Raw genomic sequence first — 22466 nt, forward strand, 5'->3', positions numbered from 1 at the left:
TGCCTTCCTTGGCTTCTGTCTGTGACTGTTCTTTCACCACTGATCCCTCAGCCTGTTCTTACACTATCAGCACATTTTATTGCTCCTGTCGTAAACTCCCTCTAGAGAATCAATACCTTATTTTTAACATTTATTGCCCTTTTTCACAATAATAGGCTTATCTAGAGAATAAAAATTTGCAAAATATTCTTTAGCCCACACCTTTTGTCTACAGTGTAAACTAGCAACTCAGAACACTCAATATTAAGCCCTTCAGTGTTTTCCAGAGTATATGAATGAATATTCCTTAGCTCCCAAATAATGTTTTTCCTTTTACATTTCACCAATGGAATTCTGTATCTTTTTTTTCCTCCAAAACTTTATTATTGTTGTTCTTGCTATTATTATTAGTAGTAGTATTATTAGTATTATTATTTAAAATTTGTTTATAGCAAAAGGCCACTTTGCAATAAGGTGCAGTGCCCTACTTAGTAGGAGGTTTCACTCCTGAGCTTTTATCTTGCAAGCTTGTACTTTCAGATTAATGTGGCTGGAACTGCCATAACTCTTTGCTTTCCTTTGCTTTTGAAACTTCAGCTGTAAATCCATTGGATGCTTTCATATTTTCTGCCTTGATCCTTATTGATTGATGATATTTAGGCGTTTTTTGCACTGCCAAGATTTAAGGGTTTCCAGACAGATCAGAGAGCAGGAAGCTCCAAAATGGCAGAGCCAGCATTGTTGTCAACTTAAGCACTTGAAAACTTCTATTATTTCTTTTACCATGCAAGACCCTTTCTTGTTTATTTTCAGCTTTCCAATAGCACTGTTTTGGTTTTCTTTTGGTCTGGAACCAAGAGAACTCAACATGGCTTTGCTTCTTTTGGGAAACAGGGTGCACTCCCACCATCATCTTGATGGGCATTAGGCAATACTATCTGATTATAGTATTCTTTTGATATAGAACTGTATTTAACGCAATTCATAATGTATTTGTCCTCAAAATGTTTAAAGTAGCAGTATTTCAAGGAAAACATTCCTGTCTGAATTAACTAATTTTCATTTTCTCAGAAGTTTTGTTGGAAGGTGCTAATCTTATCGTAATTATCAATTTATGATTCAGTGTAAATTCCATCTTTTAAATATTTATTATTACTCTAGTAAGTATTGATAGGCAATGTTTTGATGGATCTAATTAATTTACCATCCTTTTAAATTCTATTTTATAGTTACATTTACTGTTATTAGCTTCAGTAGCTATGTATTTAAATATTCTGAATAGTATCTCAGTACTGAGCCTAGCACAACAAACCTCACGTAGTTCCAGCCCAGAATTTGTGACTATCAGTTCTTGACCCTGACTATCAGACCTCCTTTGGATTTTTCTTGGCTATTAAAATACTGATGGTCTCATGCTTTATGCATGTTTCTTACTGGAGCAGAGTTATTAAGGAAACAAATAGTTTATAACATCAATCCGCCGTAGTAATCATGTACCTCTATCAGAGAAAAAAATTCTCTCTTTCTCCAGCAAGGAAAATATAATGATGATTGCTAAGGGCAAATTGTTATTTTCAAATGCTTTCAGTTCTCATAGGCATCTAGCATTTACATTGTTTAATTTGGTCCTCATTTCCTGGCAGCGATGTATGTGAGGTATCAGATGACCTATAAAGCTGCAGAAAATACTTGTGCAGAGCAAATTCTGAGTTCTGCTTTCACTGAGGGCAATGAATCTCCTTGCTTACTGTACAGCAGCCCTCCAGGACTGCCAGCAGGCGGGAGGAAGGTTTTGTAGCAGTCAGTGGCACAGTATTGAGTTTAGCAGCCTTTGCACAGATGGGATCAGGTCTGTCTCCTGCTGCCCCCCTTGTGCAGTGCAGTTCTGCCCTGTCCTTATGGCAGGCTGTGTCAAGGACACACAGTCCAGCCCTTTAAAAAGAACTCTAAACTTTATGCTAAATCAATTAATTGACTAATCAGCTTATTTTGATAAATCCTTGCTGACCTCTATTGATCTTGCTATTATACTAATTCTATATTATCTTGTTATACATTTATGCAGCAGAATGTTCTAAAATCCGTTCTGCTAGTTTAAAGTAGAACACTAGTGACTACTACTTCATCCTGCCATTATGTAATTCTTAATGCAAGCACTTTTCCTCCTGAATCTGCATTCAGTATTTCTCTGAAATAATTTCTTGTCATTTCAGTGTTTCTGAGGAAACATCTTTGAATTCCTTGTGCCACCTCTGCTTTGTTTTGTCTCCTCTGCATTAAAGCAGCTCTCACATTCATAAAACTTCATCTGCTACTTTCTTTAATGAAAATAAAAGCAAAGTAACAATAAGATTTAAGTCTTCTTGACTAACAAGGAGACATCTTCCTTTCTGTATTTTCTTGCATGATTACTAGTGTGTTCACTGTCCTCATTCTTCTCACATGCTTATTCAGAGTTCCCTTTATTCCCTTCCTGGCTACCACTGGGCACACTTCTACCACATGGAGGGTTTTCTTTAACAAGTCTTAATGGAATTTGGTTCATGCCTGAACCAAAACTCCTTACACAGCAGCTCATGGCTGGAGAAAGTAGAGTCACATGTAAACACCAACTATTATCCCTGCATGCAGAGGAGGATTAGGAGTTGCATTAGCATTTGTAAAAAGGTCTTTGGTGTAATTATTTTGTTGCTCCAAAAAGAATTAATTCCTACCCTAGCACAAAGCTTTTGAATGGATGAGTCTGATTTTGTGTTGCATTCAGGCTTGTCAGATCCAGTTTACAAAATGATTGTTGCTCTGCCTGCATGTGAGTATTTTTCTTCTGCAGCTGCAGAGCTGGAGGCCAAGTGTATGATTCAGTTGACCACAGTGATGCATTCATGTCAGTCAATTCTAAAGGACAGCTGTACTAGGAATTTGCCCAGGGTTTTAAGTGGTGGCCTTTGACTCTGCAGACTTCATCTCAGTGGTTTGGGTGGCTCTTGCCTTTTCTTGTGCCTGAGCCTCTTTTACCTTGAGACATGGATTGTTACAGAGTGTGTTTGCACAGGCACATCTTGCATTGCTGGAACATATCACTGCTCAGGAACAGCCTCTGTTGAGCTTCTCATTGAGCTAAATCCTCAGGCAAGTTACCACTTAAAGAGCTGATTCTCTTCTGCTTCCTGTTATTTCTCCCCTACCCCATGCAAATTATTTTGGATTCTTCCTTGAACTCTCACTGAAACAGTTGTGAGCCATTGGGTTTTCTAAGCTGACCTCCATCACATTCTGGCTCAGCCACAAGGCAGGAGGGTGTTTGGTGCTGGTCTTGTCCAGTAGATTTTGCAAGATTCCACTTCTCTAGGTTGCAGCTTGAAAAGGGGTCTTTTTTTTTCAAGGTGGATTTTCAATCCATATTTCAAGGTTGCCCTTCCTCTTTGTCACTTCTGTCCCATATATAACAATGGAGCTGAATGAGCTGTGCTCTCTCTGTGTTTCATGAACATGATTCTTGCATTTCATTTAGCCTTGTCCACTTGTCTTCCTAGTGTCTACTTGTTCCACCCAGTTGCTTCACTCTTCCTAAGTATTGTACCAATATAATAATGACCCACATATTTCTTTTGACAAATCGGGGCCCTCCTCATGCTGGTGTGTTTTCAGAGGGCCACTAGTAACCTTATCCAGAAAAAGCAGATCATATCTACTTGCTCTGTCTCTTCTCTTGCCACACAGATCCAAACCATTCCTAACCCAAGCATTACCACATGTGCACCTTCTCACCAGTTCTTTCTCAGCTGGAGTCACCTTGGATTTCTCATTTCATCTGTAAAATCACTGGGATGCTGTCAAATTACAGATTCCATGAAATATTCCTTTTCTTTTTCAGGTGTGAATCAGGATATACTGGACAGCACTGTGAAAAGACAGACTTTAGTATTCTTTATGTTGTCCCAAGTAGACAAAAGCTTACGCATGTCCTTATTGCAGCAATAATTGGAGCTGTACAGATTGCCATTATAGTTGCAATTGTCATGTGCATAACCAGGTAAGTAAAGACAAAAACAGTGAAAAATTACACATTGTATGGATATACTTTTTATGTATTTAATTATATGATGTCCAACATTTTATTTGCTTAATATGCACTTAAAAACTACCTAATGATTGAAGCAGGATGATCATGTAACATCCTATCTGCCCCTTTGTTTCTTTGGTCACTAAAGACAGATTTGTTTGAATTTAGAAACCGCCAGTAACCACTCTGAATCTCCAGACCAAACACACAGCAGAACAGATCAGCCTTAAAACAAATCCTAGAGTTAAGCTACCGTGTTAGGCCTTCACTGGACTTATTGAGGTATTGCTGAAATTTTGTGGAACCTTTGATCCCCAGCTACCACCCAGTGAAGCCAGAGGCTGACAAGATGCTGTTCCCTGTGGTACCACTGTAAATGGTGTTACACAGAGAAAGAAGTACCCCTCACATCATCTACACTTTCTGAAAATTAATGTACAACTTAGTCCCATTATTAGACACTCACTGTAAGAACATGTTTTGTGAAACTTAAAGACGCACAAGCACATTTTGAGACAACTATAGGTTGTCTCCACTCTGTGTAGAAACTCTTTCTCTCACTGTGTAAAAACTCAGATGAGTTTTTACATGGTTCTTTTTGATGACAAGGCATTCAGGTCTAGGACTTGAACCAAACAAAACACTGAGGTCTCTGAGACAGATAAAGGATAACTTTTTTACCTTATAGATGCATGAAGTATTTAAGTCTTACACTTGGGCATCCGTGCCACAGTTTGACTTTTCTTCCTCAAGTTGTCCTTCACTTTTTCAGCTCCACATACATTGGGCCATAAAATTTCTGCTACTGCATTAGTTTAAGACTTTCAAAACTCAGGGATGTAGAGGGACATGGCGAATTAACAATACAGGCCTTTTTCCCTGTATCCCTTGTAAAGTTCAAGCTGACAGACACTACTAGCACATGTATAAAATAGCACCTGCACATGTAAAAGAGTTACTTGGCTCATGCAATTGATGTCATTCCTTTTTTCACTGAACACCCTGCTGGCCAAAGCAGTGGTGTGGAAGGCTATGGGTCAGCTCCTCTTTCAGCCTCTGTATGACCATTCCCCAGCTCTCAGTCTCTCACGTCTTGCTGCATCCCAGCAGGACTGCTGCATCATTCATTGCCTTGGCTAAGTGCCATTCCATTCAGGATTGCTGGCTTTTGTGAATCCTTTTAGTTGTGTGTCTGGCCCCAAGAAAGGGACTGCCAGAGTCACCCCACAAAGAGACCTGGGTGGGCTCTGTCTCATGGGCTGCAGCGAGCAGCAAGGCACCTGGAGGTCCAGCTCTTCAAAAGGCTGATTGATCCAGCCTCACCATCCGCTGGGTTTTAAATATGAAATATGTATAAAGCAAAGCTAATGCAATCATTCCCTGTGGAATGTGTTTGCTGGATCAAGGCTGAAGGATGCAGCACCTTGCTGCTTTCAGCCTCAAGGTCAAGCAGGGCTCCCCTCTGCACGATCTGGGGTCCTACAGACATTCCCAGGGCACAGTCCAGTACTGAACAGCAGGAGTGCCCCACTTGTCAGCACAGATCATAGACTCCTTGCTATTGCTAAGTACAGAAAATTGAGTCAATGCATGATTGTTAGGCTTAATTATAGGTGTCATATATAAAATCAGCCCTCCTTTGCTATTTCTCTCTTTTCTTTTTAACAGAAAATGCCCCAAAAATAATAGAGGACGTCGGCAGAAGCAAAACCTAGGCCATTTTACTTCAGATACATCATCCAGAATGGTTTAACTTAGTGCTTTTTATACCTACATTGACCATGTGATGTACATTTTTATTATATCTTTTTTTAAAGAATGGAAATATTTATTTCAGAGGCCTTATTTTTGAACATTTTTAGTGTCACAATGTTGGTCTGTATTCTGAAAGCATCAGCTCTAACAGCTATGGACTGCTTTAGTATCTTTACTTTTATGTTTTTGAATACAGTAGTTCATTTTCTGTATCTGTATCACATGGTTATATAATAGACTTGTGCTTTATCCATGGAATGTAATATTTTTGGGAATACAGATTTATTCCAACAATGGTTGTAGACTTAAAAAAACCCCAACAAACCAACAAAATAAGTCCACATTACCTAAAAAACAAGGCATGAACTAAAGGTAAAAATGTTTACAGCTTACTTTTCTTATGAGGAACTAGAAAACACTGTGTTTAAATACCGTAGATATTTAAATGTTTTTGGAAGTTAGTAACTGATTTTTTAGACACTGCCTATCGCATGAACTGTGAAGCTGTGTGCTGTGTGTAGTTGTAACATATTTATAAAATGTGTGGGCTGGGTCTAAGCACTGCCATCTTCAGTAATAATTCCAACAATTTATTTTTAAAGACGAAAATTATAAATTTCATAATTTGGGAAGTTACCTGGTAGGACAGATGGCACAGGTCCAAAAGAAGTAGGTCTTAATAGATTTAGGTATTATAAAAATTGGTGTTGAATAATTGAACACAAATAATTGGAATAAAGCCTACTTTATCACTGTTAAACTGTTTTAATACTTCTTAAACTTTTTTAAAGAAAATACATGTTTTAACACCTACAATACAGATTGTATAGTGTTTGTGATCAAAATAAAAAAAAATAAAAGTGAATGAATTACTAGTGCTCTTGTATAGAGTATTTTCAAGAGCTAAAGAAGTCCATCCAAATTAGTCTGCTGGTCATCGTTATATTAATAGACTGTTAGTTGTCGTTTGAAAGATCCCAAGATAAAGTGTGAATAGGATGTGTTCAGCTGTTTTAACATGTAGTGTAGGCTTTCAGAATTTTGCATGTAGGATTTAATAATTTGTTCAATAAAAAAAAAAATGCTTTCAACATTTTGAACTGGAAAAGCATGTCACAATACAACGTTTTCACTATATTGCCTCTGGTTTAGTGTGTGTTTATTTGCTACCCCATGGGGTAATTGCAGCAAGCTGAAGACCTGAAGTTGTTTTGCTGGAAAAGAAACAGCCGTGCTAATTTTCCTGACCGCTTTTTGAATTCCCTCAGAGGAAAGCACTCCAGTAACATGAAAACAAAAGTAGATCTTTAAAAATATGCAAGTTTGCTTTCCTGCTTAATTAGCAAGTTACTTAACTTTCCTGGATTAACACTAATAACTTCATCAGTACAGAAGCGTGACCCTTTAAACGTATGTTCCTTTCCAGATATTGCTTCCTAATTTTAGGGGTTTCATGTTGCTGAAAGTATCTGAGCAATCATGTGTGGATATTTTGTAGTCAGAAGTATTTGACCAAGCTCCAGGAGCGGCGTTTCACGCCCTACTTTGAGCATCGCCGGAGCCAGCTGTCGCCCTGGCTCCCTGCAACAGCGCCAGAATCGTTCTGGCAGGATCGCCGAAACTTCGCCTCCCTCCAACCTGGCTGAAGGCAGGCGGAATGGATCGCCGCGAAATCCCCTCGGAGGCCGACAAAACTCACCAAAATCGTCTCTCCAGTGTCATCGAGGAGGAGGAAGAGCAAGATGCAGCTTACACGATTGTGACAGTCCTGGACAAAGTGGCCAACATTGTTGACAGCGTGCAGGCGAGCCAGAAGAGGATAGAGGAGAAGCACAGGGAGATGGAAAATGCCATCAAGACCATCCAGATTGACATGCTAAAGCTTGCCCAGGCTCATGGCAATACGGGCTTCACGGTGAACAAGTTACTGCAGAAAACCAGCAAAGTCAGCTCCACCATGAAGGAGGTGCGGGCGCGCGTGGAGAGGCAGAGCACCAATGTGAGGAAGGTGGCAGCAAAACAGGAGGAGATGCTGAGAAAAAACAAATTCCGGGTCGTGATCTATCAGGTAACCATGAACCTCATTTCTTGTGCTACTGTGGCTTTCCCACCTCCTCTTTGGTGCTTCTGGGAGGTGCTGGTTAACGAAGCAAAAGCTGTGGTCTGTCCAACATAGGAGTTATTTTATGCTTTCTTTAACACTGATCTGTGCTCCCCAATGCCTTTCAGCGTGAACCTACTGGCAGCAGCACACAGGGTCTATTATTAGTGTGGGTAGGTTTCTGAGCCAGTCGTGTAAGATTAACTGCAGATCAGCAAGGACTATTTGCTGCCTCTCCGAAGGGTAATATGAGGCAGGCCCTGTAAATCTTGTCATACAAACCATGCCTGACATTCATCTCTGTTATTTTTTTCACCGTATTAGGTAGAAGTGCAAATAGCAAAAGTGTTTTCAGGCTCCCTGAAATGCAGACTTTCTTCTAACACTAATTTTAAAACATGGCTTGTATAATTTGCAGCATTGCCCAGGCCTTCATACTGCTGACAAATTGGGACTTTTTTCATTGTCTCAGTCTATAGCAGTATATGTACAAACTAAGGCTCAGATCCACAAACCCTTCATGACAACAAATACTCCCTTGCATGGTCTGCATTGGAAATGGTTTAACATAGCACTGTTCTTTCAATCACAGTGGGCAAGGAAATCATATCGTTTCTTTCACTAACCTTATTCTAGGATGTTCATTGTACATTAAAATAATTGTATTTGAAGAGAAGTTTCATAAAACAGCATGGTCTCACTTGCATCTGTACAAACAGTGCAGACGGTTCTGGGGTCTTGTCAATCAATGAGTGCTGTGAAACACATTTGGTCTGATCCTGTCTTTGCTGGAACCTCCCAGCTTCCCAGGTCAGTAGAAAGTAGGAGTGTTTGATATTTTGCCAGAAGCATAGCTGCTCCTTTTTTACCAGCAAGTCGCTAAAGCGTCTTTCAAATAAGTTTTATTCCTCATTTGGCATTCTTGAAAATACCACGCCGCCTGAGTAATACAATGCACCCCCATCACTCAGTTTTTACACTCTGATCTTGCATCTGTTTGTACATAAATGACATCATTTGCAATGAATGGAGCCATGTGTTTCACTGAGTTTATACACCACAGTGAACAGCTGACAAATTCTTCATAACCTAGCTTTCTTAAAATAGTTCATTTTTCACTACTGGGAAAAAATAGCTAAAAAAATAGAAAAGGCTGAAGGTGGGGAATATTACCTCTTTAATGTTATGTTAGTACCACATACAGCCAAATTGTGCCTCCCAGATTCTCTGACTGGATGACTAACTATGGCTGTTCAGGAGAAAGTACAGGCCAAATCTGCCCTATTATTACCATTATTGCATGCTGCATCATCATCTTGGAATAGAAAACAGGCACTTTCACTTTTTGCTTGCAAATAATTTCCTAGTTAAAGGTAATAAATCTTTGTGACTCCCCTGGTTAATGACATAATGCCATTTCATTGATGGGCCTTTACCATAATGACTGCAGCAGAACCAATGCTTTGAAAATATTTTTTCTTGAAACAGTATTCATTACATGATGTAAATTATTCTGCTAGCAAGGCAAGAGCTGTTGTTTATTTTAAAATATAGTCAAATTTGATCAAAATGGATTTACACACAGGTGTAAAGAACAGCTGTTGGTACTTTCAGATATTTAATACAAAAGATGGCCCTCCCAGTGTGTGCTTTCCCCAAGAATCACCTTCAGTAGGAGTTTATGATCTCTCCCCTGGTTTTGCTGGACAAGAATGACCTGCACCCTGTTCTGTATGTTTAATTCTTAGATGGTACTTTTCAGGAAAGGAAACAGCATTTTTTTCTGTCTTTCTGGTTTCCTCTTCCTACAGCGGTTCAGAACTGTCAGTGAGAATATGAGTGACTCCCTCCTTAACTTCCATCCCTTTTGTAAGGTAGACTGAAGAACCTTTACCCACTTCCAGGGAGGAGAGGCAGACATGTGGATCCCTCTAGGATCTGCCATTTAACACTTTTCTGGAGAGGGATAACTGCAGCACTGCCCGAAACCTGGAACACTCTAGGTAGGCAAGAGTCCACTGTGACCTCAAGGCACAGGTACACTTAGGAAGGTCTCTTTCACGCAGGTGCAGTGATTTTCACACTGCTGATTTGCACCAGGGCAGGCACACTGCTGCAGGGCCAAGACCTGAATGACTGGAGCTTGGCTGGGATGAGTGGGAGTCTGTTAATAGCTCCGGAACCAGCGTGCTCCCTGTGCTATACATTACCAATGGCTGTAACCAAGTTGTTTACTCTGGGCCTGTGACTGACACCTCTTCTGCACAGAGGTGTTTTTTTTTCCTGATGAACTATTTGGAACATTGTGATGGGGCCAATGACCCGTGTGCTGCTGGCATGGAATCTTTACACAGGCCAGCACACGTGGGTTTTAGTTTTAACTTTTGCCAGAACATCAGCGTATGAGGAAAAAGGAGACACCAATTAAATGCTAAAGATTTCCTTTCAAGTGGGTAGCTTTGATCTTATCATTGATGGAGGGAGTAGGCAGGTTGAAAAGGATCATTGGCTGAAGGAGATTGTCCCAAGAGACCTCAGCAATGATGAAAGGAGTTGGCGATATCCTCACGTTAAAAAAAGACAAAGTGATCATCCTTGAGCAGAACGATTAGGGAATTGAGAGCATTCATTTTTAGAAGACCGTGTGGTTGAGGGAGAGATTTGGTAGCAGGCAGCTCTCCTCCCTAGGCTGACTGCATGATTAAAAATGCCAGGTTACTTCAGACTTTCTAGTGAAGTCTTTGACCCTGGAGTGCTGTGTGCCCTGAGACTATAGTAGGGAATAAAAAGGATGTTGTAGGTTGTACAGGTCACTGCTCATTTCTGTTCAGGTTAGTCTGAATAACCAGCTGTAAGAGCTATCATTTCTCTGAAGTCAAAGAGCATTTAACAGTTTAAATCATTCTGACTAAAATATTCAGAAATTAAAGGGGATTTTTTTTTTTTTACCCTGAATGAACTTGTTTCATTTGCTTTTCTGCATGTCCTGCAAGTCTCTATTTAAATGAAACTGTACAGGCACCAGAAAGTCCATGTTACTGTTACTGGGCTTTCTGTCTATTATTACTTCACATTAGCACCATAAATGAGTAACTGCTCCTTATGAAGGGACACATGCATTTGTTTTATTCACTCCTGTCTGACATTTAAAATTAGTGGAGGTGTCATAAACCAAGATTATGGCTTGACTGACCTACACAGCAGGGTTACAGCTGATTTGTTTGCCCTGTGGTTGCTCCACTGCACACACTGGGAGAGGCTCACAGCAGCAGCCTTGTGTATGCCTCTGATATTATGCATAAATAATAAATAAGTTAAAATGTATGTGTCATGTCTTGCCCATTGACATTCTCTGCCTATAATGACTAGGACAGTAAGAATGGTGAGATCAAGATGGGGATAATAATCTGGAAACCTGAGGTGGAAGCACCTTCATCTGAAGTGGCAGTAGAAATTAGGGAGTCAGGAGCTCAGGAGATTACCATTAATTTGGTACCATTTGGGCATAAGAATGGCAGTCTCAAAAATGGCCCTGCAGAACAAAATCCTTAGTAGAATGGAGTTAAATAGCTCACTCAGAGCAGACTGTGTTAGGTGGCTCATATTTGATAATTTTTCTGTTTTGCAGAAAAATAGGAGGTCTTATCCTTTCTCATATTTATGTACCTGGTATCTTACCTCATATCTTACCTAGATAATCTGGAAAAAACAACAGGTGGCCGTGCATTGTGTTGAAATGTGAAGTTTGCAATGGGTTCCTGAAGGTGTGTTTCTGTCTTTGTCAACTGTCTAATATCTTCCTTGAAAATTTTTATACAGAAAAGATGTGATACTAAAAAAATGTGTTCAAAATTAGAAGCTGTCAGTCCATAGAAAGAAATATAGACAAGAAATCAAATTACTTTTACAGCTGGAATAATGTTAATTTTAGTGTACATGGTGCTAATTCCTGCACTTTTAGTTCTGATTTGAAAGCATAAATGGATGTCTTCAGTTCTGGAGACTACAGGGTCTATACAAAACTGCCTTCTAGAACTCATGGGAAGACAGGAAATCCAAATTGTTATTAAAGTGCAGCCTGAAAACTTAATGGGGGAAAAAATAGTGTGAATTGACTGACTACCTCTGACAGCAGAACACCGGCCTCAGCAGCCCAGCGACACAGGGCCTTTGTTGGAGTCTTGTGGCAGAAACCTTATAAATATTTTTACAGCTGGGATAGGTAATTGCCTTTGCTGAGAAAACAGAGAAGAAAATAAACCCAATTATTGTGTCAGAGAGTGTCATGAGAGCCCTTTGTTTGCATTGTTGAGCCCAGTGCTCCAGTTCAAAGTGCAGGGCTGGCCCCGTGCTGTGCAGCAGCCACTAATGGAGAAGCTATCAACCAGCTAAAGAAAAACTGTGTTTCTAGTGACATGTTTTCAGGCAATGAGGAGAAAGAAAAAGTTTAAAAAAATATTAAAAAACCAGATGTTGGGCTGCTTCTATGTTCCTAAAATGAAATGGTTTGCATTTTTCACAGGACTTTGTCCATACAAGCTGGACTCAACACCATTGGATCTGGTATCCTCAGAGCTGTTCCTTTGGGCTGATCCTCACAACGGGACAAGCTGTCCTCTTTGCAGAGCTGCCATTGATTTTTCTCCACCTATTAGCACTGAGTGGTGGAAACAGCTGATCTTGGTTTACATTTGCACTGGGTGCAGCTGTTCAGGGTTCCCTTGGGGTTGAGAATCCCCTTCCCTTGGGGCTGCCCTGCAGGTCAACACAGGAGTGCAGTTACAACACGAGCCTCCGTGTCACGTCTCTTCTCCATGGTCCTAGAGGCTCCTAGAATGGTCACCAGGAGCTCTGGCTGGCTGCTGTGGGCACACATGTATCTGAGAATGGAATCATAGAATCACTTAGGTTGGAAAATTCCTCTTGAGATCATCAAATCCAGCTGTTCAGCAAAACCCTTCATTCCTGAGGCACAGATTTGGGAATGGACTTGACTGGGGACATGCAGCTGGGATTCATATTCTCAACACTACTGAAGATAGCCAAGCTTACAATTAGCCCCTCAGTACAGGAAAAAAGTTGATCAAAACAGCACAGGAATGGAGATGAGGAATATGTGAAGTCACAAACAGGAAGTTTAGGATCTGGGACAGGACTCATGTTGCCAGGCATTAATTTGACATCAGTAACACAGATGTTTGTACATTTGGCCTGTATGTTCCTTTTCAAGTAAGCAGAGAGAAGTGTGAGGAGCTTGATTCTCCCAACCTGTTGTAGACATCTGCTTCTGGATCCAGTTCCTACTTTATATGTGTCTGCTCTCCCCATATAGTTAAATTGTTGTCCTGGAATGAGTTCATATGGAATTCTCACTTATACTTGAGAACTCTTCCGTGGTCTAGCTGACTTGTAGGAACACTCACCATGTGATGAATGAATTAAAACATTACCAAATATTTTTTTCCCGTCCCATCACACCTTGTGATGCTTTTTGCCCTTCACTTGCAAGGGGCTTCCAGAAACCTTGGAAATGAGGAATTTCACCAGTTTGATTGCAAGCCTGCAAACTGACCTGCAGAGCTATTCCCTGGTCTAGTTCCATAAAGCAATAGCAGACCAGAGAAAGTATGAAGCTTTTGTTTTCCCCTGAAGCTGCAGTCGTCCTTTTTGTGCAGCATGTGGTAGCCTGGAGCCAAGGGCTTCTCCACTGATGTGGTGTAACTGGGAACTGGCTGCTCATTGACTGCTGCAAACCACAGACAGTGATAATGGGCAAATGAGATGAGTTCCTTTGTAGTCATTGTATGCTGGTGGTTGAATTAATGAATTTCTGTCAGAATTTAAATAAAAGGGATGTGTATTAGGCTTCACAAAAGAGAAATGAGGGGAGTTGACTGTTCCAGACTGGTTTTCCATTGTGGAAAAATAATTCTAAATGCAGCAACAGCACTTAGCCATAAAGTCTTCTATGCTGAAGTGTTTACCTGATAAAATTCTTAGGTGGCCTTTTAAAATAATCCTGTTTGTCTCTCATCTGAGCAGTTTTCTGGCCTGCTGTCAGAGATTCTGAAATGACATATTTGCAAAAGAAATGAGGGGATCACTTGAGATTTATAAAGCTTCACTCTTAACTGTTAGAATATGAGTCAAAGTGCTGAATGATTTCTAATTGGTTATTCATCAGTGGTTTCATGTTGATTTAGAGCACAATTTCAAGGAGGTATTTTAATGATTTACCTTGGCTACCAGTCTGAATAACAAATCGTTCATCCAACATGCAAATTTCTAAGATTTGTTTAAAACATTGTGGCAGTGCAGTTTCCTGCCCATAAGCTGCCCATCATTTGCATCACCAGTTGTCATAGACACAGCAGCAGTGCCAGAGCAGGCTCTGGGTTCCCTTTGACCACTTTGCTGCTTCGTGCTCTGCTTCAGAATTGTCAGGTGATCACCAGTGAGCCCCATCTGTGCTTGTGCTAATCATCACCTGCACTTTCTGTGTCATACACCCCAAGGCTGAAAGATCATTTGCTGTGACCTTTTCCCTGGGCAACACAATGACTCCAAGTTATGGAGTTTCATCAGTCTCTCCTCCCTACTTATGCTGTGAGCAGTTTCTTTAAGACCATTTTGAGTCTTGATTTTATATATACAATATGTAATTAAATACATATACGTATATGTTATTTTAGATATATAAAAATGAATTATTTATTTAGTCTGATTTTCTGAGGATTTTTTATTTTAAAAATTTTTATTTTGCTAAAGTGTTGATTGAAATTAGGTAATAGTTGAGAGCTGATAACTGTTGCCTTTATTAAAGCTGTTTAGAGTTATATTTTCAAGCTATTTAGAAAGAGAACACAAAACCAGTTTATAGCATTTCTTGCAAATATTTATGTGTAATACAGTGCATTACTTTTTTTCCTCTCTGCCAATTTTGAGTATTGAAATACAAAGCTTTGAATGCATATACGAAAAACTCCAAAAGGACAATATTTCTCTCATATTTCATTATTTTTTTCTTTTCAAATGACATAAAATTATTACTGAAATCATCAGTTTAAATGTTTATGTACTTAAGAAAAGCCTAAGTATTGTTTTACAGTGACATTATGTCGCTGCTTTGCTTAGCAAATCAAGTGAACTCTAAATGAAAAACACACATCTTCTTAAGGAAAATAAAAATACTGCTGCTATTAATTATTGATCCCATCTGTGCTCCCAAAGAGTGGAAATTTATCTAGTAAGTTTGTGAGGGAATCTTTTCAACAACCCTTTTTTCTTTTCCCAGCCTGGCAGTCCTTGCTGAAGGCATGACGTTCTTCCAGCAGCCCCCTTTGGCTCCCTAGGGCAGCAGTAAGGGAAGGCTGCTTTTAGAGCCAGCCTGATCCTTGCCAGGACACCAGGGCTGCAAAATACCTGAGACATTGCTAAACAATTTGCTCTGCCATTTGCCCCTTTCTCTTCCCAGAGAAGAGGAGAGCCTGGCTGTGCAGGCAGGGTTATCAAGCAGGCACATTCTGAAACAGCCTCTTCCCCTGCGTGCTTCAATTATCTGAGCATTGCCACCTTGAGAGTCTCATAGGGTTGATTAGAGGCATTGCCACATTTAAGGTTATTTACCTACTGGTTTTAAGGTTTGAGCACAGTGGAAAAGTCAGCACGTTTCCCTTTGCATGGTTGAGGAGCAGGTGCATTAGCCTTCCCTCATAAATGCTTTACTATAGCCTATGGGAAAACATGCTACTGCTTTGATCCCTTCCTTGTGGTTAGAGTATGTCTGCAGTGCCTGCAAAATGGTTACTGTTCCCCACCCCCATGGGTGCTGAGCAGCCAGAATTCTGGCAGCTGATGGAGAGTTTGAAGAGCAGAAGGAGGGTTTGAAAGACACAGGCTATGTCCACTTGAAAATTTTCTAATTGTGGATGAAATTGAAATGAGAACAGGAGGTGAAAATACCAGTGATGGAGTCAGACTTTGTTAGGTTTCAATGCCATGCTGGCCTTCTTATCAAAGCTGAGGGTTACTTATATGTTTACTTTGTATTCAGCCTGGGCCTTAAGAACTCAAAATTCTTTAGCTAGGCATATTTGAGAGGTTAAATACTAAAAAAATTAGAAAAAACAAACTTCAGGTTTAAGATGCTTTCTTAGCCAACTTGCCATGCTAGGGGCTTCACCAGCCACTCCTGAATTGTGCAGTTGTTCTGTTAGGGTGTTATACCTCAAAGCTTTGTCTATTAAAGCTTTTCCTTAAGCAGTGGATCTAAATACCCTGCACCTACAACTGCAAAGGTCTCCAGGATTTTCCCTTACCATTCAACCTATGCTTTCAGTCCCTCCTTTGCTACCACAAAACCTGAAGTCTTTCTCCTTTCAGGCTTCATGTGCTTGCAGACACAAACATTTCCCCAAAACATTTCCAGTTTCAATACACCATCTAATCTGACTCATTTGTCCCCTCCCTCCTCCTACACCCATTCATGACACACAACTTCTCTTCTCAGACCCCCTATCCCCTGAAAATTTTAAGCTCTACAAGCAAGGTACCTGAGCCATGGCATGCTTGCTCAGATGAACAAGCTTGGGAGGGACAGACAGAATGACTCAGAACACAGCCAGCTTCACAGGAGAGCACTTATTTCTTTGTGTCAGGACCCAGCTCCATTCTCAATTTGGTGGAAAATGCCTGAATGTTTCTGTGTTAGTGGAGGGGCCATGTAAGGGTGAGAAGGTGTGAGATGCATAATATGAGCATGTGTATTACACTTCTTGTACAAATCAAAGACAACTTCCAAATCAAACACTTCTGTGACAGATTTACCAACTTTTTTCTTGGAAGAGAAGGAAAAAATATTGTTCTGTTTGAAAGATCTAAGTCTGTTTGCAGTGTGTTGAGTGGTGGATAACATTTCAGGAGATTATGTCCAATGAGCAATTATGGCAAACAAACACACAAGGACCAGTGTGAGCACCCTCTGCAGGTGCTCCTTCTAGGGGGAGTGATGAAAGGCAAAGGGAATGCTCAGCTTTCACAGATTTGTTTTCTGATTCTGGCCTCTGAATATCTTTGTGGTTTTCAGTAGATGAAGCAAGCAGAGTACACGTCCTATGTATTAATCCATAGACAGCCCCTATGACTGCATGCCTGTTTCCTCAAGAAATCATGTTAAAAAAAATTGACTGCTTGGTATAATATTTTACTGTGAAATAATCTCCTGTCCTCATTTTAGACCCTCCTTTACCTCCCATGAGTGGTGGTGGTGGTGGTGGGTACAAGCTCTTCCTAGCAAAATGCTTAAGCCGATTTTTAACAAAAAGCTTGAAAGCAGCAGCATCAATGGCTCAACTCCCTTCTCATCCTCCCCAAAGATTGGACTGCCCAATCCTGCTATTCCCAGTCCCATCTGCTTTATAGACAAGGAGAAAGATCACCCAATTTAGGACTTTGTTCTGTGCTGCTGAAATCACTAGATGTTTGGTCTTTTGGTTTTAGTGAGCTTTTAAAGAAGCTGGTAGCTACATGCTTTGACTCTGTCTGTGTCCCACTTGGTACTAAAGCTTCTTGTTCCTGCCTTAGGAAGGATGAGCTCCTCTCTTCTCTCTGCCCCATGGATATCTAGTGATAAGAAGAAATGAGTTAGGAGCAGGAGAGAGAGAAATGAAGCAGATGAAAAAGCTCACCTACTGAGCCTAAATCACTGAATTTTTATTCTGAAACCTTCCTAACATGCTAGACAGGCTCCCTAATACTTTCCACTTCGGTTACATCCAGAAATCTTGAGAGGAGATAGAAACTCACACTAATCTTTTGCCTTGCTACACTTGATTCTGCAAGATGTGTGCAGAGACCAAGGAAAAGAAGAAAATCAAAGATTTGGCAAAGTTCATACTGAGACTCTGTGGGAGAATGAAAATATTTCTCAGGATCTGCATGCAGCTCTAGTTTCTGTGTCTCATCTACAAGATCTTCATCTCACATGTTCTTGTTCATAACTTTTGATTCTAACGTGAGTAGGAAAGATAAATGCTCTCTTCTGTCGCTAACAGACTAAAAGTAAACACAATAAAAATCTAGCAACTGACAAAAAGTACAGACAAATTCTTCTTCCAAAGGAAGACAAATATTGCAGAGAAAATAGTGTCTCTGCCTTCCCTCTTTTTAAAAAGTAATCTTCATATGAAAGGCATATTCCTCTCCCCATATTGTATTCATCTCTGTATGTACTGAAATTTCAGAATATTCATTCTGGAAATAGTTTTGTTACCATTTCAGCTGAAGGAAAGGGGTATAATTTAAAAACATTTTAAGGAATTACTATCCAGCTGTGTTTTTAGTTAATTTTCAGGAAAAAAGAGATTATGTTTATGTGTAGAAGTCTTTATATAATTAATGTTAATTTGCACGTTAATGAAGATTATTAGCAAAGCATTGTAGTTTTGTTCCTGCTGATTTTGACAGATGAGTTGAACAACATTCTGCTGTAATCAATGTAACATAATTTGTCCCTATTTTTTCTAAGCATTAACAACTATTTTAGTAAAGGGTTTTTATTGAAGCCAAGGCATGATGAGAGGCTCTTAAGTGGGCTTTCTCTGTCAAATAGCTCAATGTATGTTATTTTATGTAAAATAACATGACTCACTACTAATGAGCCACTGTGAAAAATGACAGACATCTTTTTGGCCGGAAAGAAGTTCACAGCAAAATATTCAGTTGGCCTTACTTGCTATTCATGGGTTCACACCTTCAATATGTCTCCTATTGTCTACATTAGGATGATAATACTAAGGGTAGAGTCCTTCTGCTGCCGTGCCCCAGAAATCAGCTGTTGTGGTTAGCACTAATGAGAAACAGCTTAGACAAGTGGCACACAGCTGTTGTACATACAGCTGTTTGCAGCCCAAGGGGCTGCTCCTCCTGGGAGAAGAGCACAGGCACGTGCATGTAAAAAGCTGGTGGGGAAGAAGGGGGTGGCACTGTCTATCTCAGACCCCTCCTACAAGTTTTTCTGCTCTGCATGCACTGCACTCCTAGACAGATCTCACTGACACTGAGCCACAAATTTGTACTGTCCATGCAGACCAGGGAAACAGCTTTCTTAGGAGATTCTCCCTGTTCATATAAATCTTTCATTGCCATTAACTTTTTTCCCTTTTTCTTTTTTCCTCTCAGCTATCCTTAACCACTAGCTCATTCTTGGTAAAATTTTTTGTTTACTGTGGACAGTTTTTGGAAGTCTTCCATGTTTTTGAGCTTTGAGTCTCTAGCAATTCTTCTTTGGAGAGGCTGCATTAATTCCTAGGGCTAAGATATCTAGGATAGTCACCATTTCCAAGCATGCTGCTGATACACATTAGATGTGTCATATAAATATATAATTCTGATTCTGCATGCTCAAACAGGCCACCAAATTGGCTACAGGAGACAGAGATGCTTGCTCAGGAATATCATACATTTCCAGATGGAATAAATCATGTTCACCTCAGTGATGGTGCAGGTGCTGAATGAATTGTGTGTTACTTGGTTTACCAAATAACATCTGCCTGTTTTACTGATTTGTGCCCTTGAGCAGCCAGCCCGTGTAAGTTAATATGGGGGAGCCATTCCCTTCTGGGCAGCAACAGCAGTGTTTGCTAAGTTCCAAACAGTCAAAATATGCACAATTGTCTTGGTAATAGTAGTAGACTGAAGCTACTTGTATCACTGAGATATTTGCTTGGATAGTGTACAGCTGACACAATTCCAAGAGCCTTTTTTGTCTACAGTGTCTGCTTTTATTGGTGAGGAATAATGGATCTAGGTCTGATCCAGAGCAGCAGATAAGTGCAAAAAAAAAAAAAAATGCCTAGACAAGTTTGGTCTGAAAACCATTAGAGGCCAGGACTCATAAGACCATTGCATTGATTAATTTCAGGTAGAACCACAGTTAAAAGAAATCTTTAATCAGGGATATAATATCTTTAGAGAACTTGGCACACTTTTCTTTTGCCATTTGTGTTCTGCATACATTGGGTATGATGGTACAAGTCTACCTTACTTTGTTACAGTATTATATTTCAGTTAGTACTAATTAACTGCAAGCCAACCAAAAAAAAAAAAAAAAACAACCTTGAACCACCATCTTTTTGAAACATACGTGCTGGAAAATGACTCTCTGCTTTAATTCGCAGGAGGAAAGTGAGTGTCCTTCATCTCTCTCTGTTATCAAAGAGATGACACCAGGTGAAACTATAGAGGATGATTTCTTCCCACCTGATGATCTGTCTTCTGATGAAGAATATTATATCGAAGAAAGCAAAGCAACCAAGTTCAAGAAATCAGGCATGAGGCGCATTGATGACATCAAAAAGGCATTTTCAAGGGAAAATATCCAAAAGACAAGACAAAATTTTGGCAAGAAGGTAAACAGGCTTCAAACTAGAATAGTAACCCCTGAGAGGAGAGAGAGGATCAGGCAGTCAGGAGAGAGACTGAGACAATCTGGAATAAGGATCAAGAAAACCATTTCACAAGCTGCTCCAACAAAGGAGACATTCAAGATCCATAAAAAAAGTAAAGAGCGAACAGGAGCCGAAGGTCAGGAGGGGATCCAGGAAGCCGGTGTACACATCGCCTCTGAGCTCCCAGCAGCAGAGCCCTTCACCGAAGAAATCTCTTACACAGAAGTGATCACTAAGGTAAAGAAAGACAAGAATAGCGCAACAAAAGGTGCTTCCCAGTCAACTGAAATAGGGGTGACTATCCCAGAAGTTGTCCTTAAGCAGGAAAGAAAAGAAGGAGGAGGAGGAGGTGATGATGACGTCCCTTTGCTAGACTTAAAGCAATCAGTATAAGGAGTCAATGAGCACACACCCCATACTGTCCTCACTGAGCAAGAGAGAACACAGTATGTACTCACTCAGCTTTAGAAAAATGTGTGAATTTGTGTTCTATCACAAACCCGTGTTGGTGTTGTTCTGCCATCCACATAGATGTCTGTAGTTGTCTTCCTGACAAAAGTCAAGCCGTGCAAAGTGAATGAAGGGGCTCCCCCTGTGTCTCGGCGTGTGCCGATAGCCATCCTTAACCCCAATGGAACTCACAGTGTCAAAGGGAGATGGGAATCTGCTGCATTTCCAAGATTGATTTAGCAGTCACTTTACAGCCTACTCACTCTCATCGTTTCATGTGCAACAGTATAAAATTTGTTTCCATTATGTTATACCAACTCATCTAATCAGAAAACAATAACAAAGCTATTACTTCATATTAGCAAAAGGAAGAACTATGGAAAATGTCATTTAGCTGTACAAATATTATCACTTAAGGACCCTCGCAGAAAAAAAAAAAGCAGGAAGAGCAAATTCCTGCTTTACCCATAGTATGAAAAAATATGGCAGGAATTATAGGGTTTTGAGTAAATTGTGTTTTTCTTAGTAGAAAAGAAAAACTCCTGAAATGACTAGAGGTTATTTCCAAACTTCTGGAATAGGAAGGTTCATTGTAAGTAAGCAATGTGTTTTGTGCATTTATGGAGTAAGAATAAAAAAGAAGACACATTAAAAATGGAATAGCAGAAGGAAAAAGGAAGGAGGTATTGTACTCATGTTTTGGAAAGAGGAGATTGTGAAAAAGGCAATTATATGAAGCAGTAAAAGTGGAATAAGATGAATGCATAGGTTCTGGATAAATTGAGAGAAAAATTAGAATACTATAACTACAGTTTCCTTGAGATTTTTTAGAAAATTATTCTTTACAGAGGATCATAGGTTTTATGAATATAACTGACCAGACAAGGGAATTGTTTTGTTTTCCATCCTCTGTGTTTTTTCTGAGCTTCACTGCAATTAAAATCTATCCTACAAAGTCACAGATGTACAGGGCCAATCCATAACCCAATTCTTTTTCTCCTATCATCCTCATTATTGACCAGTCACAGCCTCAGGGATTATGAGACAGACACCCTTTGGACTATGGAATGCTGTTTATTTGCAACTCTCAGGAGCCAGTGCCCTGACATCAGATATGTTTGTAAACATGACTGCTACAGTGACATGGGTGCAGGACTGTATTGCTCTCTTCATTCTTAAATGGAGTTGCCTTCAAAGCACTTATCTAAAGCAATGTTAGTCATTTACTATCTGTGTGAAACTTGTACAATATTGCCAAAAGCTGTATGATTGTATTTAATATCTCGGGTTCATTTTAACAGAAAAGCATAACTTGGTTATCTATATACATTGTTTGAAGACTTCCAGCTAATTGTTAATCTATCATTGAAATATAATTAGTTTGATTTCAAGTATTCTGCCTGCCAGTTGTTTCATTTAGATTGGTGTACATCCCACTTGAAGAGAAACAGCTTTAGCAATAGTGACTAGGGAACACTGGTTGGGGAAGGTCAATGTTTTACTGTATCAGTGGCATTTCAAATCAAATTAATGTTGTCAGATTGGGAGCAGCAACTCCACTGAGTGGAAGAGCAAGAGAAGGAGATGGGGAAAGGAACACATTTCTGTCAATAGTAAATTGTTCATCTCCACTCTATTCTAATCACATACAAAAAAAAAAAGAGCATTTGCT

At 39.9% G+C, this 22466-nt stretch overlaps 2 protein-coding genes across 3 annotated transcripts in view; both read left to right on the forward strand.

The window, feature by feature from the left end:
* The window catches only part of TMEFF1 (transmembrane protein with EGF like and two follistatin like domains 1), a 115596-nt gene extending 108664 nt beyond the window's left edge, over window positions 1-6932 (forward strand). For both annotated transcript variants that reach the window (XM_058026486.1, XM_058026478.1), the window contains exons 9-10: window positions 3854-4012; window positions 5711-6932. In XM_058026486.1, the coding sequence (XP_057882469.1) occupies window positions 3854-4012; window positions 5711-5795 (244 nt within the window). In that variant the 3' untranslated portion in view covers window positions 5796-6932. The remainder of the gene's footprint in view (window positions 1-3853; window positions 4013-5710) is intronic.
* A 99-nt stretch (window positions 6933-7031) lies between these two features.
* Window positions 7032-22188, forward strand: CAVIN4 (caveolae associated protein 4). The gene is made up of 2 exons (XM_058026499.1): window positions 7032-7865; window positions 20075-22188. Exons 1-2 carry the CDS (start codon window positions 7455-7457, stop codon window positions 20735-20737), a joined length of 1074 nt encoding a protein of 357 aa, XP_057882482.1. The 5' UTR covers window positions 7032-7454; the 3' UTR covers window positions 20738-22188.
* Window positions 22189-22466: the final 278 nt, after the last annotated feature.

The sequence above is a fragment of the Melospiza georgiana genome, chromosome 1 (assembly GCF_028018845.1).
Source record: "Melospiza georgiana isolate bMelGeo1 chromosome 1, bMelGeo1.pri, whole genome shotgun sequence".
In the NCBI taxonomy this organism is placed as follows: domain Eukaryota; kingdom Metazoa; phylum Chordata; class Aves; order Passeriformes; family Passerellidae; genus Melospiza; species Melospiza georgiana.